This window comes from Simochromis diagramma, unplaced genomic scaffold (assembly GCF_900408965.1).
Source record: "Simochromis diagramma unplaced genomic scaffold, fSimDia1.1 OVJJ01000317.1, whole genome shotgun sequence".
In the NCBI taxonomy this organism is placed as follows: Eukaryota; Metazoa; Chordata; class Actinopteri; order Cichliformes; family Cichlidae; genus Simochromis; species Simochromis diagramma.
Genome location: NW_024386994.1, coordinates 54,782 through 73,479, shown reverse-complemented (window position 1 = coordinate 73,479; position 18,698 = coordinate 54,782). Strand labels below are relative to the sequence as shown.

Here is an 18,698-nt window from a genome sequence, read left to right as displayed (position 1 = left end):
TGTGTGAGTATTTTCTCTATTGCCAGCTTGTCACCTTTGGGGGGAACATAGCGGCTGAATTTCAGGAGTCGATGCTGCTGATGCAGCTGCTGGTTGAAATTCAATAGTGGTTGAGCTTTGCACCATGCGCTAGCCTCTCTGTGTGCCTGTGTGAGGGTAATCCCTCCTGGCCATTTGGATCCTAGAACGACTGTATGTCTATGGGGAAGCTGTCATATCTTATAGAGTCTGGAAAATGATGTCTCCATTTTTCTTTTCGCCTAGTTTTTCCTCTCATACATTTTCTTCCACTCCCTCTAACAGCCAGCCACAGAAAAGCAGAAGCTGCAGTCTTCCGCTTATGCTTATTTCTATTGTATTCTATCCTATTTTTTCCCCCATTCTTGAGCCTTTTCTCTTTTACTTTCTCTACTTAACATAGATTACACAGCTTTTATTATGTCAGCTAAAAGCTATAGTTATATTTAGCTTCAATGTACAGTATAAGTACCATTACTGTGAATGCTGTTTGAATAATCATAAATCTCTGTGAATATTCAACCTACTCAAGTTAAGTTACTTTATTTTTACAACACATTTAAACACATCAGATATTAAGTAGCTGAGACATAATAAAAAATATATTTTACACTATATTTTATTCAGTTTTATAATGTGTTTTCAAAATAGTCCAGTTGAGGGACTTTATGGGCCAACAAAAGTGAAAATCAACCATCTGGTAAGCAAGCCCTTGGTGACAGTGGGAAGGAAGAACTTTTAACAGGAAGAGACGTCAGGCAGAGCAAGGCACAGAGAGGATCCATGATCTGCCTGGACCTGTTCAAGGGTGTGGGGGCAGAAATTACAAAGATGCATTGCAATTATTAACAGGATATTCTAGAATGCCAATGTGTTTTGTTTAAAATTTCCAGCAGTAATTATCCCTTCCTGTTTCCTGAATGTGTCACTGTTTCCTGTCCTGTTGCTGTCCATGTCACTCCAGGCTACTTGTATGTCACCTGCCTCATTCAGAACTGCTCGGACAAAATGGTGACGGCACAGTTCCTTGGAAAAATTGATCACAACTCGCTGCTGGTGCAGGATGACTACGTATTTGTCAAGGTAAAAGAGGAATACATGTGCATGAATGTTTTTATTTTACACTTTGAAACACTGTGCTATATAAATGTCACTTATCTTCTCTCATATTCCAGACTACTGCCATTCTATTCAAACTAAATTTTAAATCCTGTCACGTATCTACTCCATTTTGTCTGATGCATTTGTTAGATTCCACAGCACCTAATATTCTCAACATTACATCTGACTGCTGCATTAATGAGAAGACAGGAATTGCTCCTCTGATGGTTTTAAATTCTATTTTAATGTCTCGTGTTGCAGGTTATTGTTTTGTCTTTGTTCTATTTGAACTCGTTCAGCTTTTCACACAGTAGACAGCATTTTTGTACACATTTAATAAATACTATTTGTGTTGTGGGAGAGGAAATGTGTACACCTATGCATTTGCATGATCATATAGTCCATCTGTTCTCCTCTGCCTGTCCAATTCAGGAAGTCTGGACCCTATTCCAGCCCTGCAACCGCAAACAGGTTTCAGGGCTAACACAGAGAGACAGACAACCATGTTGATCCACATTCACACTTATGGGCAATTTAGAATCACTCAATAACCCTTTGAACTGTGGAAGGAAGCCAGAGTACCTGGAGAGAACCCACAAAGACATGGGAAGAACATGCAAACAGCAACCTGACCACTAAGCTATATGATATGGAAAACATGAGACAGGAAATGCAGGGGTGAGCTAGAAAACAGTAACTGAACTTCAAAAGGAGGATTATCCGTTGGTCAGTCAACCGTAGAGGCCATCATTTTATAGATGGATTAAAAAATGAACAATACATTTTTCTCAAGCTAGTATTTTTCTTATCACAGGGTGTTCAAGATGTGATACTGATAAATTGCATAGCTTAGCCAAGCTTAAACATTATTTTAAGCTAGAGTGTTATCAGAATTATAATCACATAGTCTGCATTAAAGTCAGATGGAGATTTCAGGTTATGCATAGGTCTCAGGAAGAAATTATGATTGATATTATGATCTTTTCCCGAGCTTAGTGAAATAGTGAAAACTTATATTTTCTTCCTCTTTTTTGCCAGAAACAAAACTTGTCTCCTGACTGATACATTCTTTGTACTGTACGTCTCTAAAGTGGACCCAAAATCTAGGCAGCCTCCAAGGGTCGAGGCAGAGGCACCTATACTGTGGCTTTTGTTGCATTTACTTTCCAGCACTCTGTAGATAGATACTTTAATGATCCCACGAGAGAAACTGTTGCATTAAATCAGCAGAATAAAAGAATAAAATTACTACAGTCTACAATAAAAAAGCAATAAACAACAAAGTTAAAGTCTTATACTATGAGATAGTTCTATATACATAATACTAGTAAGGAAAAACTGAGCAAGTTTTTTTTTTTTTTTTTTTAAACCTGCATCTCCCCAGTTATTTCTCTTTCAGCATTTGTGTATATGTTGTGTCTGTCAGTGTATCTATTCAGTTGCAGCTGTGTTTGCGCTTACAGCTGAATTTGCAGCTTTATGTCTGTTTTACTGATAAACTCTTGCTGCCCAGATAACATACAGTGCTGTCACTTGAAATGGAAAAAGAATTTCTATTCGTGATAGTGTGCGGAATTAATCTTGTCTATAATTGATTTGCCATGCAGTACAGTACTGCACACTCTGCAGTGGCCAATAGTTCAATTCTATTTGCATGGAGAATAGACATGAGCTGGTACGATAGAGGACAATCTCCACAGTGGGACAAAGTTGCTCTCTCTGAGTGTTGTCTCCCTATGTGTAAAGTTATGTGTGCATGAGTGTTTGCATCTGTGAGAAGAATGAAAACTCATCAGGTCACTGCAGACTGGCCCATTATCCTTAAGGGATAATCCTCCTAATATTTCAAGCATTACATACAGATATCAGGTTTGAAGAACAACACCTCAAACAATCTTTACTAGCAGTTCTTACGTGTTTACCTATAATGAAACCCAACACCTGGCAGTTCTGTGAGTGATGTATGTGTGCGAACATTTACTGCATGTGTCACTTTCCCTTTAAAGTAATTGTTGATACTTTCATCCCCAACTTTATAAGGTGAGGTCTGTTCCTTGATCATTAATATGAAAATTATCATAACCATTGATCAACAACTGATCAAAGCCCATTGATCAAAGGCCATGAATACCATTAACAGAGAGAGTTGGGGAATGGCTGCAATCACAGCTTTGTAAGATGGCAAAAGATGGTTTCAGTTATTGTGCAAATGTAGTGTTTATATGGCTGGGGAAACCTGCAGTCAACTGAGACTGAAGAAGTCACTTGGATGAGTGATGAAACGTTTCTTCCACTGAAAACGCTACGTCCAGATGAACAGAATCAACCTTTTGTGATCGACTTACCTGGATGATTGAGCATGCATCAAGTACAATACAATACAATACAGTACGATACAAAGTGCTCTGACTGGTCACCTTTAATCTATGAGGTCCTAATTAGAATAATCTCAAACCTAACTGAATAACTACAGTATGTAGATTTGAAAGCGTCCAGAACAGCAAATAATGGAATACCTTTTTGAAAATTAGTTTTCAGAGCTCCACACTTTGAGAATTAATGTAAAAAGTGTGTTGTGGATTATGATACCTAAACACAAGTCTCTATACTGAGTACAGAAACTAAAACAAGGTACATATAGACAAAGAAAAAAACTGGAGGTGATGATAGACCAAATACATCTTGTCACTTGCATTGTCAGCTTTTCATGTGCTTTGTCAGTCTTTTTATTTTTTCTCCTTTCAGTGTGCTGTTATGTGGTGAACATTTCCTGTGAGGTTTTCAGTTTTTTAAAGCCCTTCATTGTTCACTAAGTTAGCAAAGGACATGGAGAAAGAGTCACCCTTCCTTCAGTTGGTTGGTTGTTGTCTAGTAACTTCTTGTTCACATGTTCCTTACTGTGCTCGGTTCTTTTATTATGATTTTGGGTTTCATTTAGTTTGCTGGTTTCCTGTTTGTTATTTTAAGTGAAGGCGTTTTCAACAACTGGCAGCCTGCAGTCCTAATCCTTTCAGCTGCTGGGGGTTCACCCAAAACATTTCTTTCTGAAACTGACAAGTTTATTGATTTGCAATGAAGTACTGAACCTCTGACATTCAGCTATTCACACAAGTTTCACAAACACAAGAAACTCTGGCTCTTTCTATAAATTTTGTCCAAAAAAAACACCCACAAAAAAAAAACAACTTAATGGTATAAACAGATCTTCGGGGTACTTTTCCAACATTAAGGCACTACATAAATATGCAGAGTCAGAGCTGAGAATGCAGCTCTCATCCCACTCTGCCAGCCGTCCTTTAGAAAGTGATTCCTTTTGAAACCTCAGTCCATGACACTTTCTTCAGTAGCTCTCATTTTTTAAAAATGGCTTTTTTTGTTTGATCCCTCTGCAATGCTTATCATTAAAGAAAAGTGGAACTTACCTGCTCCTTTCAATCACAAGCAATGGCAATAATCACAGCTCAGTCTGAACTCAGATGACAGAGACTGACATCTCCATGAAGAAGGGAAAAAAGGCAAAGTCAAAAATAGAAGCACTGAATGCAAAGTTATAAACCTTTCCTTTTTATTTTGATAAAAGAAAAAATGTTTTGTTTTTAAAAAAAAAAAAAAAAAAAAAAGGAGTTTCAGTGCTGCTCACCTGGCAGGGAGTGTGTTTCAGAACATGGTTAACTCATTTCTGAGCCCGTCACTTGGGATATGACACATTCAGCTCTTGTTCCAATCCACTGTCAGTCACCAGTGCGGTCTCTTTTCTCCCAACTTCCTCTGCTAAACTGTAGAATCACCTGTTTGAGTTTTCTGGTTCATGCTATGTGAGCTTTTTCATCGTCTGAGCACTCAGCGGGACGACGGCATGATTCAGCCTTTTACCCATTTGTGAGTTGAATGCCAAGGTCTGTGCAATGCGCAGGAGTTTCTTTGCATTTACCTATCAGCACAGGGTGAGTCACCAGCAACAGATGGTGAACTGTGCACCTCCACCTCCACAATTAGTCAGCTGGACATTTGCAGATGTTGAACATTTGATTCTGTTTTTCTGCAGGACAATATTTAAATGACTGGATGAATTCAGCCTTAATATGTCTCTTGATGCTGTGTCACTCAAATTGTTTTCTGTTTCACTCTTGCCTCGTTTTTAATCTCAGTGCATTCAGCAGCTTTCCCTTTAAAGTAATATACTTCTGGGTCGTATGTCTATAAAAAATGTAAAACTGTTTGACTATATTATAACTGTAGAACTGTTAGACTGTTATTCATGCTGTTGCTGTTGTTTTTGCTTATTTCCCAGGTCACCACAGGCAATCGGACCAAGCACTATGTGTCCTACCGACGGAATGAATTTGTCCAGATGAGGTTTCCTAAGTATGCCTTACCAAAGGTAATGGACGAGAAAATTGGTGCATCTTTTGCTAATATTGATTTAAGGTTGACACAGTTTGCTCCCTGAAAGACTTCTCAGTCTGAATTATGCACGCATCCCTCAGGGATCAGTGTTTTGAACACTTTCATTTATAGTTGTTTAGCTAAGAATAATTACAAGAATTCAGTGGAATCAGATTTATTTTTACTTTTGACATTAAATGTGTAGGTTCTGTAAAGTCATTACTGATGAAACCCACACCATTAAGTGAACTGCAGTTTGTATTCTGATATTTGCACACACTTATGCTCACATTCCATGTGTGACCAGGTTCACAACAGTATTTCATGAAAGACAGCTCCATCGCTAGAGCCCCGCACTATTGTTATTGTATCTTGTACAATATTTGAGGGACTAGCGTACACCATATATACCCGTGCATCAGCACACACGGTTACAACATTTACTTGGAAATGATGAATTTAAATAAGACAGAGTACCAGAAAAGTTTGGGATACTCACCTATGTGAGTTCATTAAATTAGACCAGACTGGCCTACCACTCCTTGTATACACCACATTACTTATACATATTTGCTGTGTGATTACTTGATTTACTGGTGAAGTACTCTTGAAGTACCCTTTCACATTACACATACGTTACTATGTTTTATCCTATAACTGAGGATTTGAAAACAGCCATGTGACTAACTAGGTCAGTCTTATTGACCTCATCTACTGCTTGGTAATCCTTTCACTATCAAAACACTATATGTGTGTATTTTTATTTTTTTTTTATATCTTAATGTATAATTTATGTTCAAGTCTGTATCATGCTGCGCTGTACTAAATTTCTAAGCTAATAATATTCTCACTGATGCCAGGAGTAGACAAGCAATGCATTTGAACCATCACATTCTTTGGATTTTTTGCTGAAATCCATTGTGTATCCTTGAAATAGAAAGTCCACAGACTGTTGCAGGTAACTGAGAATCATGGAAGGTCCATTATTTCAAAGTTCTGTTATTATCTGTTCAGACACAGGAAGGCATGCTAGAATGATATACTGTAAATGTGTCCCATTCCCCATACAAAGGGTTTAGTGTGAAATTTCATGTTCCTAACTCTGTGGATTCAAAACTTTTAAAATCAAACCCCTTGTTCCAATATGTTCCACTTCTTTGTTGGTCTCAAGTGTTAGTACACTACCTGCACTCAAATTAATCCTGGAACTGCCCTGATACATGATAACCCCCATAAAATATTCACACCTCAGCATTGATCCAGCAGCATCTTATGTCACTCACATAGCCAGAGAGGATAAATGAGCTCCACTTCAATACAGGCCAGTATTGGAACCTTTGCTGTCAGCATCAGCTGCACAGGGGACCATTTTAGTGTGACACTTGCCAGAGTGCTATTGAACTCATCTGATTGCATGGTAAGCCTGAGGAAATCTTTCAAGATTTTTGTTTTTATTTATTTATTTTTCTTGGCTTTAAACTAAGCCCTTTTAGCCAGACACTGCGATTGTTAGTCTGTCACTGATAATCTTATGCAAGGTGTTTAGCAACACAAATACGTAAAATACATCCCCACATACTCTCAGATTTACTTTTACTAAGCCCACCACTTACAGAAATCTTATAACCTGAATTGTCTGGCTACTTCAGCACCAAGAGCTCCACAATTTCCGTGATCCTTAAGGTCAAAGGAATTGAATTACACAGACAAACACACACATCTGGGGATCTGCTGTAATGGGAAGCCAGTGGATAAATTAGTTTGTGTGTAAGTATGTGTGTGTGTGTAAGTATCTGTTTAGATAAAATATGCCCTAGTTACTCTCATGCTCATCGCTCCCTCTGTCTCTCTACATGTGTCCTCTTACTTGGGTGAGCAGATAGGTCACGCTTTGCGAAGCTTTTAGGTCGAGCAACATGGGGTGGGGTGTCAGGGCAAAGAAACAGAGACAGGCGAGAGGGATGGTGAGAGAGAGAGACTGAAGGGGGAAGATGAGGAGAAAGTGTGTGTGTGAGTAAGGGGTTCCATGTTTTTCGACTGTGAATAATTGAAAGGTTGGCAGATAAAAAATGCAGAGGCCATCAGAGAAAGCAGTTTTACTGTGTCCTGTGAGACCTGACCCAAGTGATGGATTACACACACACACTTCCTTTTTGCTCTGCTTCCATCTCCTCTGGCCACTCGGAATGTGATCATGTTTCTGGGGTTTTTAACACTTTGTTTAACTATCAGTGTATCATTGACCAGACAGTGTCTTGTTGGTGCCTAGTAGGTCCTACGGAAGCAGTCTGCTGACTTGGGTGTGCATGGCTGCCAGTGGCACTGGGACACTAGTGTTTATTGATGATGTAACACAGGACAGAAGGAGCTGAGTGGATTCTGAAGTGTTCAGAGACAAACTGTCTGCTCAAATCCAGCTAAGTGCAGTCAAATTGATTGGGCAGTGTTTTATAATACAGATGGACAATGGCCTAAAATATACGGCCAAAGCATCCCAGGAGTTTATTAAAGCAAAGAAGTGGAAATGTCTTGATTGGCTAGGTCAGTCACCCCATCTCAACCCAACTATGTATTTCACTTGTTGAAGACTAAACTTCTGACAGAAAGCAAAGAAAAGCGTCTGGACTTCAAGTTACTTGAAGACGTTTCACCTCTCATCCGAGAAGCTTCTTCAGTTCTGAGGTCAAATGGTGGAGAGTCCCAGATATAAACCTAGTGGGAGTATCCCCCCACAGAGGGACAAAAGGACCCCCTGATGATCCTCTAATCGCCTGAGCCAAGGTGTGAAACTGGGTGTGGGTCCCATCAGCCAGAGTTTCGGGTGCGTTCATTGTGAAACCTGGCCCCACCTTATCATGCGAATTCCTGAGATCAGATGGCCCAGGATGTGAGTGGGCGTTAAGGCGTCTGGGAAGGGATCTCAAAACTGGATTATAGATGGCAGACAGTTTGTGTCGTAAACCCCCGCCTCTGTTCAAAGATGGTCGCTCACAGTGGACATAGATGGCTTCTTTCACACCTCTTTCAAACCATCTGTCCTCTCTGTCCAAAATGTGAACATTGGCATCCTCGAAAGAGTGTCCTTTATCCTTAAGATGCAGATGGACTGCTGAGTCTTGTCCTGTGGAGGTGGCTCTTCTGTGTTGTGCCATGCGCTTGTGAAGTGGCTGTTTGGTCTCTCCAATGTAGAGGTCTGGGCATTCCTCGCTGCACTGTACAGCATACACCACATTGTTAAGTCCGTGTTTTGGCGTTTTGTCTTTCGGGTGAACCAGTTTTTGTCTGAGCGTGTTGCTGGGTCTGAAATGCACCGGGATGTCATGCTTGGAGAAAACTCTGAGTTTTTCTGATACACCGGCTACACAGGGGATGACAATGTTGTTGCGTCTGTCTTTCTTATCTTCCCTCGCTGGTGTCTGATCTTCTTTTCTGTGCCTCTTTGCTGACTTTAAGAACGCCCATTTAGGATAGCCGCACGTTTTGAGTGCTTCCGTTACATGTGTGTGTTCCTTCTTTTTTCCTTCAGGCTTAGAGGGAACATGTTCTGCCCGGTGGTGTAGGGTCCTAATTACTCCAAGTTTGTGTTCCAGAGGGTGATGGGAGTCGAACAGGAGGTACTGGTCCGTGTGTGTGGGCTTCCGGTAAACTTCGATGTCGAGGTTGCCGTCCTCTTCAATGTGCACAGCGCAGTCCAGGAAAGGCAAACAGTCGTCCTTTGTGTCTTCCCTGGTGGACTTGATGTTTTTATCCACAGCGTTAATGTGCGCACTGAAGGATTCCACTTCTTGTGTCTTGATTTTGACCCAGGTGTCGTCCACATATCTGTACCAGTGGCTGGGTACTCTTCCTTTGAAAGAGCCAAGAGCCTTCCTTTCCACTTCCTCCATGTAAAGGTTGGCTACAATAAGGTGACACGGGGCAGCCCATGGCACAGCCATGTTTTTGTCTGTAAAAGCCTTCGTTGTATTTGAAATATGTAGTGGTGAGTCAGCAAAGAGGGTCAAAATCAAGACACAAGAAGTGGAATCCTTCACTGCGCACATTAACTCTGTGGATAAAAACATCAAGTTCACCAGGGAAGACACAAAGGACGACTGTTTGCCTTTCCTGGACTGCGCTGTGCACATTGAAGAGGACGGCAACCTCGACATCGAAGTTTACCGGAAGCCCACACACACGGACCAGTACCTCCTGTTCGACTCCCATCACCCTCTGGAACACAAACTTGGAGTAATTAGGACCCTACACCACCGGGCAGAACATGTTCCCTCTAAGCCTGAAGGAAAAAAGAAGGAACACACACATGTAAAGGAAGCACTCAAAACGTGCGGCTATCCTAAATGGGCGTTCTTAAAGTCAGCAAAGAGGCACAGAAAAGAAGATCAGACACCAGCGAGGGAAGATAAGAAAGACAGACGCAACAACATTGTCATCCCCTGTGTAGCCGGTGTATCAGAAAAACTCAGGAGAGTTTTCTCCAAGCATGACATCCCGGTGCATTTCAGACCCAGCAACACGCTCAGACAAAAACTGGTTCACCCGAAAGACAAAACGCCAAAACACAGACTTAACAATGTGGTGTATGCTGTACAGTGCAGTGAGGAATGCCCAGACCTCTACATTGGAGAGACCAAACAGCCACTTCACAAGCGCATGGCACAACACAGAAGAGCCACCTCCACAGGACAAGACTCAGCAGTCCATCTGCATCTTAAGGATAAAGGACACTCTTTCGAGGATGCCAATGTTCACATTTTGGACAGAGAGGACAGATGGTTTGAAAGAGGTGTGAAAGAAGCCATCTATGTCCACTGTGAGCGACCATCTTTGAACAGAGGCGGGGGTTTACGACACCAACTGTCTTGCCATCTATAATCCAGTTTTGAGATCCCTTCCCAGACGCCTTAACGCCCACTCACATCCTGGGCCATCTGATCTCAGGAATTCGCATGATAAGGTGGGGCCAGGTTTCACAATGAACGCACCCGAAACTCTGGCTGATGGGACCCACACCCAGTTTCACACCTTGGCTCAGGCGATTAGAGGATCATCAGGGGGTCCTTTTGTCCCTCTGTGGGGGGAAACTCCCACTAGGTTTAAATCTGGGACTCTCCACCATTTGACCTCAGAACTGAAGAAGCTTCTCGGATGAGAGGTGAAACATCTTCAAGTAACTTGAAGTCCAGACGCTTTTCTTTGCAAACTCCTTTGACTACGATGACCTAGATGACTGAGAAACTTCACAGACATTCTGACAGAAAGGCCAACAAACAAAGAGCAACTGAAACTAGCTGCAGTAAAGGCCTGGCAGAACATAAAAAAGGAGGAAACCCAGCATCTGGTGATGTCCATGAGTTTAAGAGTTCACGCTGTTGTTGCCAGCATAGGGTTTTCTAGACAAATAAATAACTGTTAATAAAATGTTCATTTATAACATTTTATTATCAGTCATTTATTTGTCCAGTTACTTTTGAGCCCCTGAAATGAAGGGATTGTGTTAAAAATGCTTTAGTTCATCACATTTTTAATATTTTTGTTCAGCTGCATTTGAGTTGTTTGGTTAAAATTCATTGTGCTAATATACAGAACCAAAATTAGAAAAATGTTGGCTCTGTCCAAATATTTATGGGCCTAACTATGTATATACACATTAGTTGCAATGACACACTTTCTATTTTCAAAAAAAACAAAACAAAACCAAAAACACACAGAAAAAACCCTGTTATTTGAATCCACAAGCCAGTAAAGACTTACGAGACAACAGATACCCATCTGAATGAATAGAGGCATGCAGCTACAGCACAATAAGTTTCTCTAAAGCAGAATTTCTGAAGAGTGATAAAGCTGTAAAATGAGGCTTTATTTTTATGTGCAGCCAATTTCATAGGAGAAAGACAGGCTGTAGGGTGTATGTAAGTGGCAAAATCAAAGATTTTTTTACTTTAATCTCAAAATAAAAAGAAAAACAACTAAATGAGGTAATAGCTGTAGGGCATACTGTAGATGACAGAACTGAATATTTGGTTTTATTAAATGCCTCATTTTACCAGAAAACAGATGTTTTCTGTTGAACATGTCAGGCTTTTGATATAAGTAGATGTATTAAGGTTACTTAAAATGACTGAATGTCTGTCTCTCTGTCTTAGCCCTGCGACAGATTGGCGACCTGTCCAGGGTGTACTCTGCCTCTTGCCCTATGATAGCTGGGAAAGTCTGCAGCCCTCATGGCCCTGAACTGGATAGGTGGAAGGGAATGGATGCATAAACGTTAAAAAAAAACAAACAAACAAAAAAAAAAAACAACAACTTTATTTAAACTTTCTGGACTTGCATGTGTAATAGTTATACATATGCAAGAGAATTCTCTCCCCCAACTGGTCACAGCAGATGGCCGCCCCTCCCTGAGCCTGGTTCTGCTGGAGATTTATTCCTGTAAAAAGGGAGTTTTTCTTTCCCACTGTCGCCAAAGTGCTTGCTCATAGGGGGTCATGTGATTGCTGGGTTTTTCTCTGCATGTATTTTTGTAGGGTCTACCTTACAACATAAAGCGCCTTGAGACAACTGTTGTTGTGATTTGGTGCTGTAGAAATAAAATTGAAATTGAAGAATTTGTCAACAAACAACACTCTCCATTTGCCTTAATTGGTGACATGTTGAGTCAGAGATTATTTGTGTGCAAGGAGTGTTTTTCCAGAACCACCCATTCCAAACACAAGGTCAGCTGTGGGCTAAACGTCCTTGTGCTGCTGCTCCATTGTTCCAGTTTTTCTTCTTGTAAATTTCTAACAACACGACTGGAAAGTAATCCTAAAAGGAATCTCATTATAAGATACATGAATAGTTTAAGTCTCGCACCCTCTCATATCTAAAGACATTAGAGTCATAATAAAGTCTGTTAAATGGGATGTATAATGTTATGTGCACATTAAGCATTTTAGCATCTCCTAGTGGTTAGCTTGGAGACTACGGTCAAGTGAATTTTTCTGCGGCTTGGCTTGTGCATAATTCTTTATGTTCATTGAGCATATTTCTGTTTTGTATTTTTGTAGTTTCATAAGTTCTGGGAAAGCACTGTAAGATGTACATTGGTGAAGACAAACAAGTAAACAGCCCTCAACTTTACTTCCACATCTGACTCATCATTTAACGCTTTCAGTGCCTGCTGCATATGTTTAGCTATCTGTCACTTCGTGTAACAGAACCACGCACGCAGGGGACAGAATAGGATGTATAAGAATCCTATGTGCATCTGTATTACCAGGTACAAGCTGAGTTGAATAAAATGAAAATCAAACAATCTCAGGAGCTGTCAATGGCATTGTGAAGCCAGAAGTCCAAAGAAACACTTGTGGCTGTCAATACCACATTTCAGGATTGCAAGGGTGTGTTCTGCTGCAGAGGCAGAATGCTGCAGTGAAGAAGCAGTACATAATAAATGTGAAATAAAAATAATATCTTAAAAAAATAATCTGACTTTTTCACATCAGGACAACAGTCAAAACTCTGTGACCCATGACAGCTAATTTTTCAGTATTTAGAAATAAAAGCTTGACCTGTAAGCATTTTGAGTGAGTGCTTATAATTACTAAGAGAATTGATTTTATCTTTAAGAGGTATGTGTAAGACAGCTGGATGAGATCTTAAAGCAGTTAAATCTTTTAGAAAGCTGAAATGTGTGGGCCGACTGTATCAAAGACCTCTTTACTGAATTCAGTAATGTCCACGGGGCATGATGGGGATTTTAATGTGATTAATGGGATCTGTTAGAGTGTGAAAGGAAATGAGCTCAAAGCTGCTGAGAGAGGGTGAGCCCACTGAAGAGGCTATTATGTCCCAGCTGACTGCCGGGGGAAATCTGGCATCAGATGTTGTCCTTTTTTTTTTTTTTTTTTCATTAATTAAATGAGCAAGACGTTCCTCGCACCATTCTGACCAAGGCTCAGTGATGTTACTGTAGGAAATGGGACAGTGATGGAGTATAATCTGTCAGAAAGATGTCTGAAATAATTGTACATGAGCCACCGGCAGGAGTATTGAGAACTGGCATAAGTAATAGAAGTTTATAAATCTCCTTCACATGTCAACCAAGCATTTGCTTTTAGCACGTGGCCTGAAATTCAATTTAAGACACTCATGTTTTCAATTCAGTTTCCACCCTGATGGGCAGCAGGGTGCCAGTGGAAACTGTGGTACCTTTGGTCAAAGAGAAAGGAGGAAGAAAGGGGGAAGATGTGTTAGGTGAGGTGAGAGGAGGGATTGTGTCTCAGCATCCGCTGACCCCACTCTGTGATTGTATGTGACCACTACGCTTCTGAGCGTATGCCTAGCTGCAGGGTGGCTGTAGCTCAGGAAGTACAGCAGGCCATGCCAAGTATTCTTGTGCAAGATACTAACCCCAAGTTGCTCTCCGATCCATCCATTGGAGTATGAATGTTAGCTAGGAGGCACTAAAAGCTTAGAAGAAAGTGAATGTGGGACGTTGTATAGAGCGCTTTGATTACTCTGGGAGAATAGCAAAGCACTATATAAGAATCAGTCCATAGCTGCTTGGTTTTATTCAACTGTGGCCATGGCAGTAATTGAAACACCTGAATTCAATTATTTGGATATTTGAGTGAATCCTTTAGTGTACTTCATCACAATGGTAACCATTTAGAGCTCCTGTTGTATGTTTCTGAATGGCTGCCTGAAAAGGTAAGACAGGGGAAAAAAAAAAAAAAAAAATCAAGGAATGAAGTATTTGGTAACATGACCAACATGGTTGTCCTGCCTTTGTAAGACTTCTCAGCTATTGTTCTCAGTGATCCATGTAGACACTGTGGTCACAGGCTTGTACACCAATCCTGGCTACATGATTATAAGTGATTACTGTTAAACCTTTTTCTCTTACTATACTTTTACTATAGACTGTAAACATCAACGTATGGAAACAAAACTTTTAGGAGGCACGGCTGAAGCAAGGCAGTCAGAGCACACAATGTATAAGTCACTGTGAAAATCCAAAACAAAGGATTGTTAGGATATGCAAGGTTGAGATGATTGATGGTCAGTCTTGTACGTATGCCTTTAATAGTGAATGTTGTCTGATAACATTATTAAAACATGCTGTTTCTTTCACCTAAATGTAAAACAAGATGTACGAAAACATCTTTCACTTTCACAATTTCCTCATTTTATTTTATGCCTCCTTCTGCTAGTGTGTACAATTTAAAGTCAGGGGATCCTTATTTTCACTCATTCTTGTGGTTTGTTTTTGCTCCACACAGGGTTGGTAGATTTTTCAGGATGTGCACCCAGACAGTTTCCTTTCATGTGTAAATGTAAATTGAGCTTTACATTCTGCACTGTCTCATTATAGTGTTCTGCCTTTGCCTTTCTAGTGTTATTAGCACTGTGCTGAGTTTGGATCAAGTACACAGTGAAATACACCGCTGTGAAAGAATATTTTCCCTCTTCCTTCCTTTCATATTTATTACTCTAAAATGTTCAGATCATCAAATGAACTTTAATATTATAGCGTATGGCAGATTTAATTTCATGAAAATCTTCAGGTATTTTACTAGCTTAGAGTAAAGAGGTTTTACTGTATATATTAAGCAAATGTTTTTTTTAATGGAGGGGCTGTTTTTTTTTTTTTTTTTTTTTTTTTTTTTACACATGGGAGTCTATGAGTACAAGCCTCAAGTGGGAACCTGAGAAACTATCAGTTCTGTAATTGCTTCATTTTTCAGCTCTAGTGGTTGCCACTTCAAGAGTTTCACCCACCACAAGGGACCAGAATCTGCCAATTTCCAGAATTCTTGATCATTGACTGGCAGATCAGCCTCATGCAATCAGGCAGGAAAATCAAGCATGTGAGTGTGGAAAGGACACTCACAGCCACATGGTAACCCACTAAGGCTACGTCCACACTAGCCCAGATAGATTTGAAAACAGCGTTTTCGTCTGAAAACGCTACGCGTCCACACTAGTGTTTTCAATCATTTTCACAGAGTTGTGTGTCCACATTGAAACGACCAAAAACGCTTTTGGGCTTTTTTTTTGTTCACCAATTCTGCTTTTTGTTTTTGTGTTAAAAATTAAAAGACAATTAAGATTGCATGTATCCTTGTTACAATAAGGATTTATTGATGAAAAAAAAAAAAAAAAAAAAAAAAAAAGTGGGACATAGTATCTCAGGCCATTAAATATGCTCATGTGTTTCCCTTTACCCTTACCTATATTGAGACAACAGTGCTTTTTTCCATCTTTATCACATCCGATTCCTGAGTTGAGTCACAGGATATTCTTTTCCTTCCTACTCTGTTTGGCCACTAAATTGAGGTCTTCCACCCAAGCATTTCCATGAATACCGTCTGCATATATTTACATTGTCACCCCAACAGTCCTTGGTGTTGGTGTATGATTGGTTTTTCTCTTCTTTTTGTGTTGTTTTTTAGTCCCTCTGGTAGGTGGAGGACTATCTGAATGTTAAAAAGGCATCTGAAGCTAAAGTTTAGACATTTTTCAGTTCCAACTCCTCCCAAGCTCCATACTGCTGCCTCAGATGAACTGTCAGCCAAAAACAGGCTGCAGCGCAGGGCTTTAATGGAAGACTGGAATAGAAGAAGAAAGAGAGAAGGTATATGGAGTTGAAGATGCAAGGAGAAGTAAATGAGGTGGAATATTTGTGTTTGAACTGAAACATGATGGTGTCATTATGAAGACTGCTCATTTATTTTTTCATTTAGAGGCAGTGTTGCATGGTAATGTGTTATACAGGAATGACAATATATCTGCCTGGAACGTGCAGCATAACAAACGATGTTCTACTTTCATCATATAATAGTTATATTCTTTGATGGTTTTTGGTTGAGTGTTGGCAACTTGATTTGCTGATTAGGCATTTTGACATTGTTTTATGGTCAAATGTTTAACTTACTGATTGCCATTGTCACAGTCTTGTGTAATTTGAGCAGCAGTCTCGCATGTTAATGCATGAGCAGTGCCAGAAGGCTGTAGATGTTAATAAAGACTAATTTGTTTTGAGTTAACAGACACTGGCAGGAATAAGAATGACCACAAAAACAAACTTAACTGAGCTGAAAAAGCATATAAGACAGTCCAGAAGAACTCAAAGTCCAATAGACAAATGAAACAGAAATCCAGACGAGGACTGTGAGGCAAAGCCAGGACTAAAAAGGACACGGGGAAGTAACTGGGGACAGGTGGAACCAGCAGAGATGGGCTGTATACAGAAAAAGTGAAGTTACAGTTGAATATTTAGGTATTGTGCCGTTTGATGTTGCACTTTGTAGATAGTCTCTGTCCAACTAACACACAGCCAATTTCACACACACACACACCAATCTTATGTGTCTCAATAAAAAAAAAAAAGAGCTTGTACTTTGCTGTATGCCTCATTAATTTAGAGTTGGAATGAGTTGCCTGTTTAATAAGGGAAGTTAGACCAGATTAATCTGTCTCGTGCTGCCTGTTTGATATTCTTTAATAAATGCTGATAGACTCTTTCTGGACATCTTCACCTCTTTGCACTCCTTCCCGGCTGAAGAATTGTAAAATATTACTTTTGTATTTGTCACCCAAATATTTTCCATTTGGTGACAATGAAAATTGCTGGAGGAATTTCTTTCAGAGCCATTTATCAAGCAAAAGTAGGAAAACATTATGACAACACCTCAAGACACAAAAGTTTGTGTTGTCGGGTTCAAAAAGTAAAAGTACTCCTGCAGAAAAATATTCCCCATTAGTCACATTAGTCTATTTGCAGAAGTTTGAAACTGAGCCCATTTTAAATACTTTATATTCTCTTTAAGCTTCAGTAGGGTATCACTATTTAGCTCAGAAAGAGACCTAAATCTTAATTTTAGAAAGCATAAATGTATTTATAACATTTTTAAAATCACATCTGAATTAATAGGTTTAAGCATTGTGTGACATTGATAAGTGTGAATATGGAATTATAAACAAATACAAGATGTTGTATTTGGAAACCACCTTATTTGTTTAAATTGACTGTTTTATAAAGAAGGATTTAGCAGGAGCTGATGCTTTCCCTGCACCATCAAGGCTTTTCTTGCTGATGTGCTTTTCACACTACTCCCAACTCATCTGCATCACACATGTTGACCAAGATGGTTAGTACAAAGAAAGCTGAGGTATCGTTGTGTGCTTGTTTAATTGCTAGTCCTAGTTCTGTTCTGGCAACTGATCTCAGAACAGTGAAAGCAGAGGCATCATCTCTGTTTCCCATTAGTTCCCCATCAAAGAGGGGAACTAATCAGAGATTTGTCCACCATGCACAAACAGCCACAAAACGCTGTTTGCATTTGAACTTGAAAAGTTAAAGCCATTCTTAACAGGATATGGACACGCACTTGAATCTGGCCAAAAGCAGAGTCGAGACTGCTTGCACTGTCAATAGTCAACTGCAGCCACAAGTTGGCGGATGATCTGATATCCTCGTGTTGGTGTTGTTCCCAGACCATCATGAAAATGTTGTTCCAGGTTCAACATTGCAAGTGACCAATCACATTGTTGTGACGTTATTCCTTTGCGTGCCAAGCCATTCGTGTATTTATGAAATTCCAATGTTGCAAGGACAATATCAATTCTGCTTACTGTTTATTAAAGGGTTACGGTTAGGGTTAGGGTCAGGGTCTGTTGATCGCGGACAGAGGCAGTTTCACGCAGCTTAAGTACAGTTTTGTTTTACGCCGGTTTTTCCCGAAGTCGCAAGAGTATGACGTCACAACATTCTGATTGGTCACTTGCAATGTTGATCCTGGAACAACATTTAGTATGATGATCTGGGAACAACACCAACATGAGGATATCAGATCAACCCAAGTTGGCAGTGATTTGAAGGATAGATGCAAAAAGGTGAGGGGCTGTGGGACAGAATGCTGTTTGAGATGAAAGGAGAGAGACTGTTCACTGTGCTACTGTTACGCCCCGTCCCCTTTAGCCCGGGATAGCCACTGGCCAGAGGTGCAACCTTATCTCGGAATAGTGGAAGAACACGGGAAAAAGAGTGTAACCGCGCATAAACCAGTCACTGGAAGGCTCACGGGGTTTATTTCACCAAGCCAAGCAAAATACTTGCAGCATACAGCTGAGCCGGGAAGCTAAAAGCTTCGGAGTCTCCGAGGCCAAAATAACAAACAAAAACCCTCCCCCATTCTAGTAACAAA

General features: G+C 40.1%; 1 protein-coding gene across 7 annotated transcripts in view; it reads left to right on the top strand.

Moving 5' to 3' along the window:
- Positions 1-18,698, top strand: part of sorcs2 (sortilin-related VPS10 domain containing receptor 2) — a 365,070-nt gene that overhangs the window by 295,279 nt on the left and 51,093 nt on the right. For all 7 annotated transcript variants that reach the window (XM_040040720.1, XM_040040719.1, XM_040040723.1 and 4 more), the window contains exons 7-8: positions 983-1,101; positions 5,411-5,500. In XM_040040720.1, the coding sequence (XP_039896654.1) occupies positions 983-1,101; positions 5,411-5,500 (209 nt within the window). The remainder of the gene's footprint in view (positions 1-982; positions 1,102-5,410; positions 5,501-18,698) is intronic.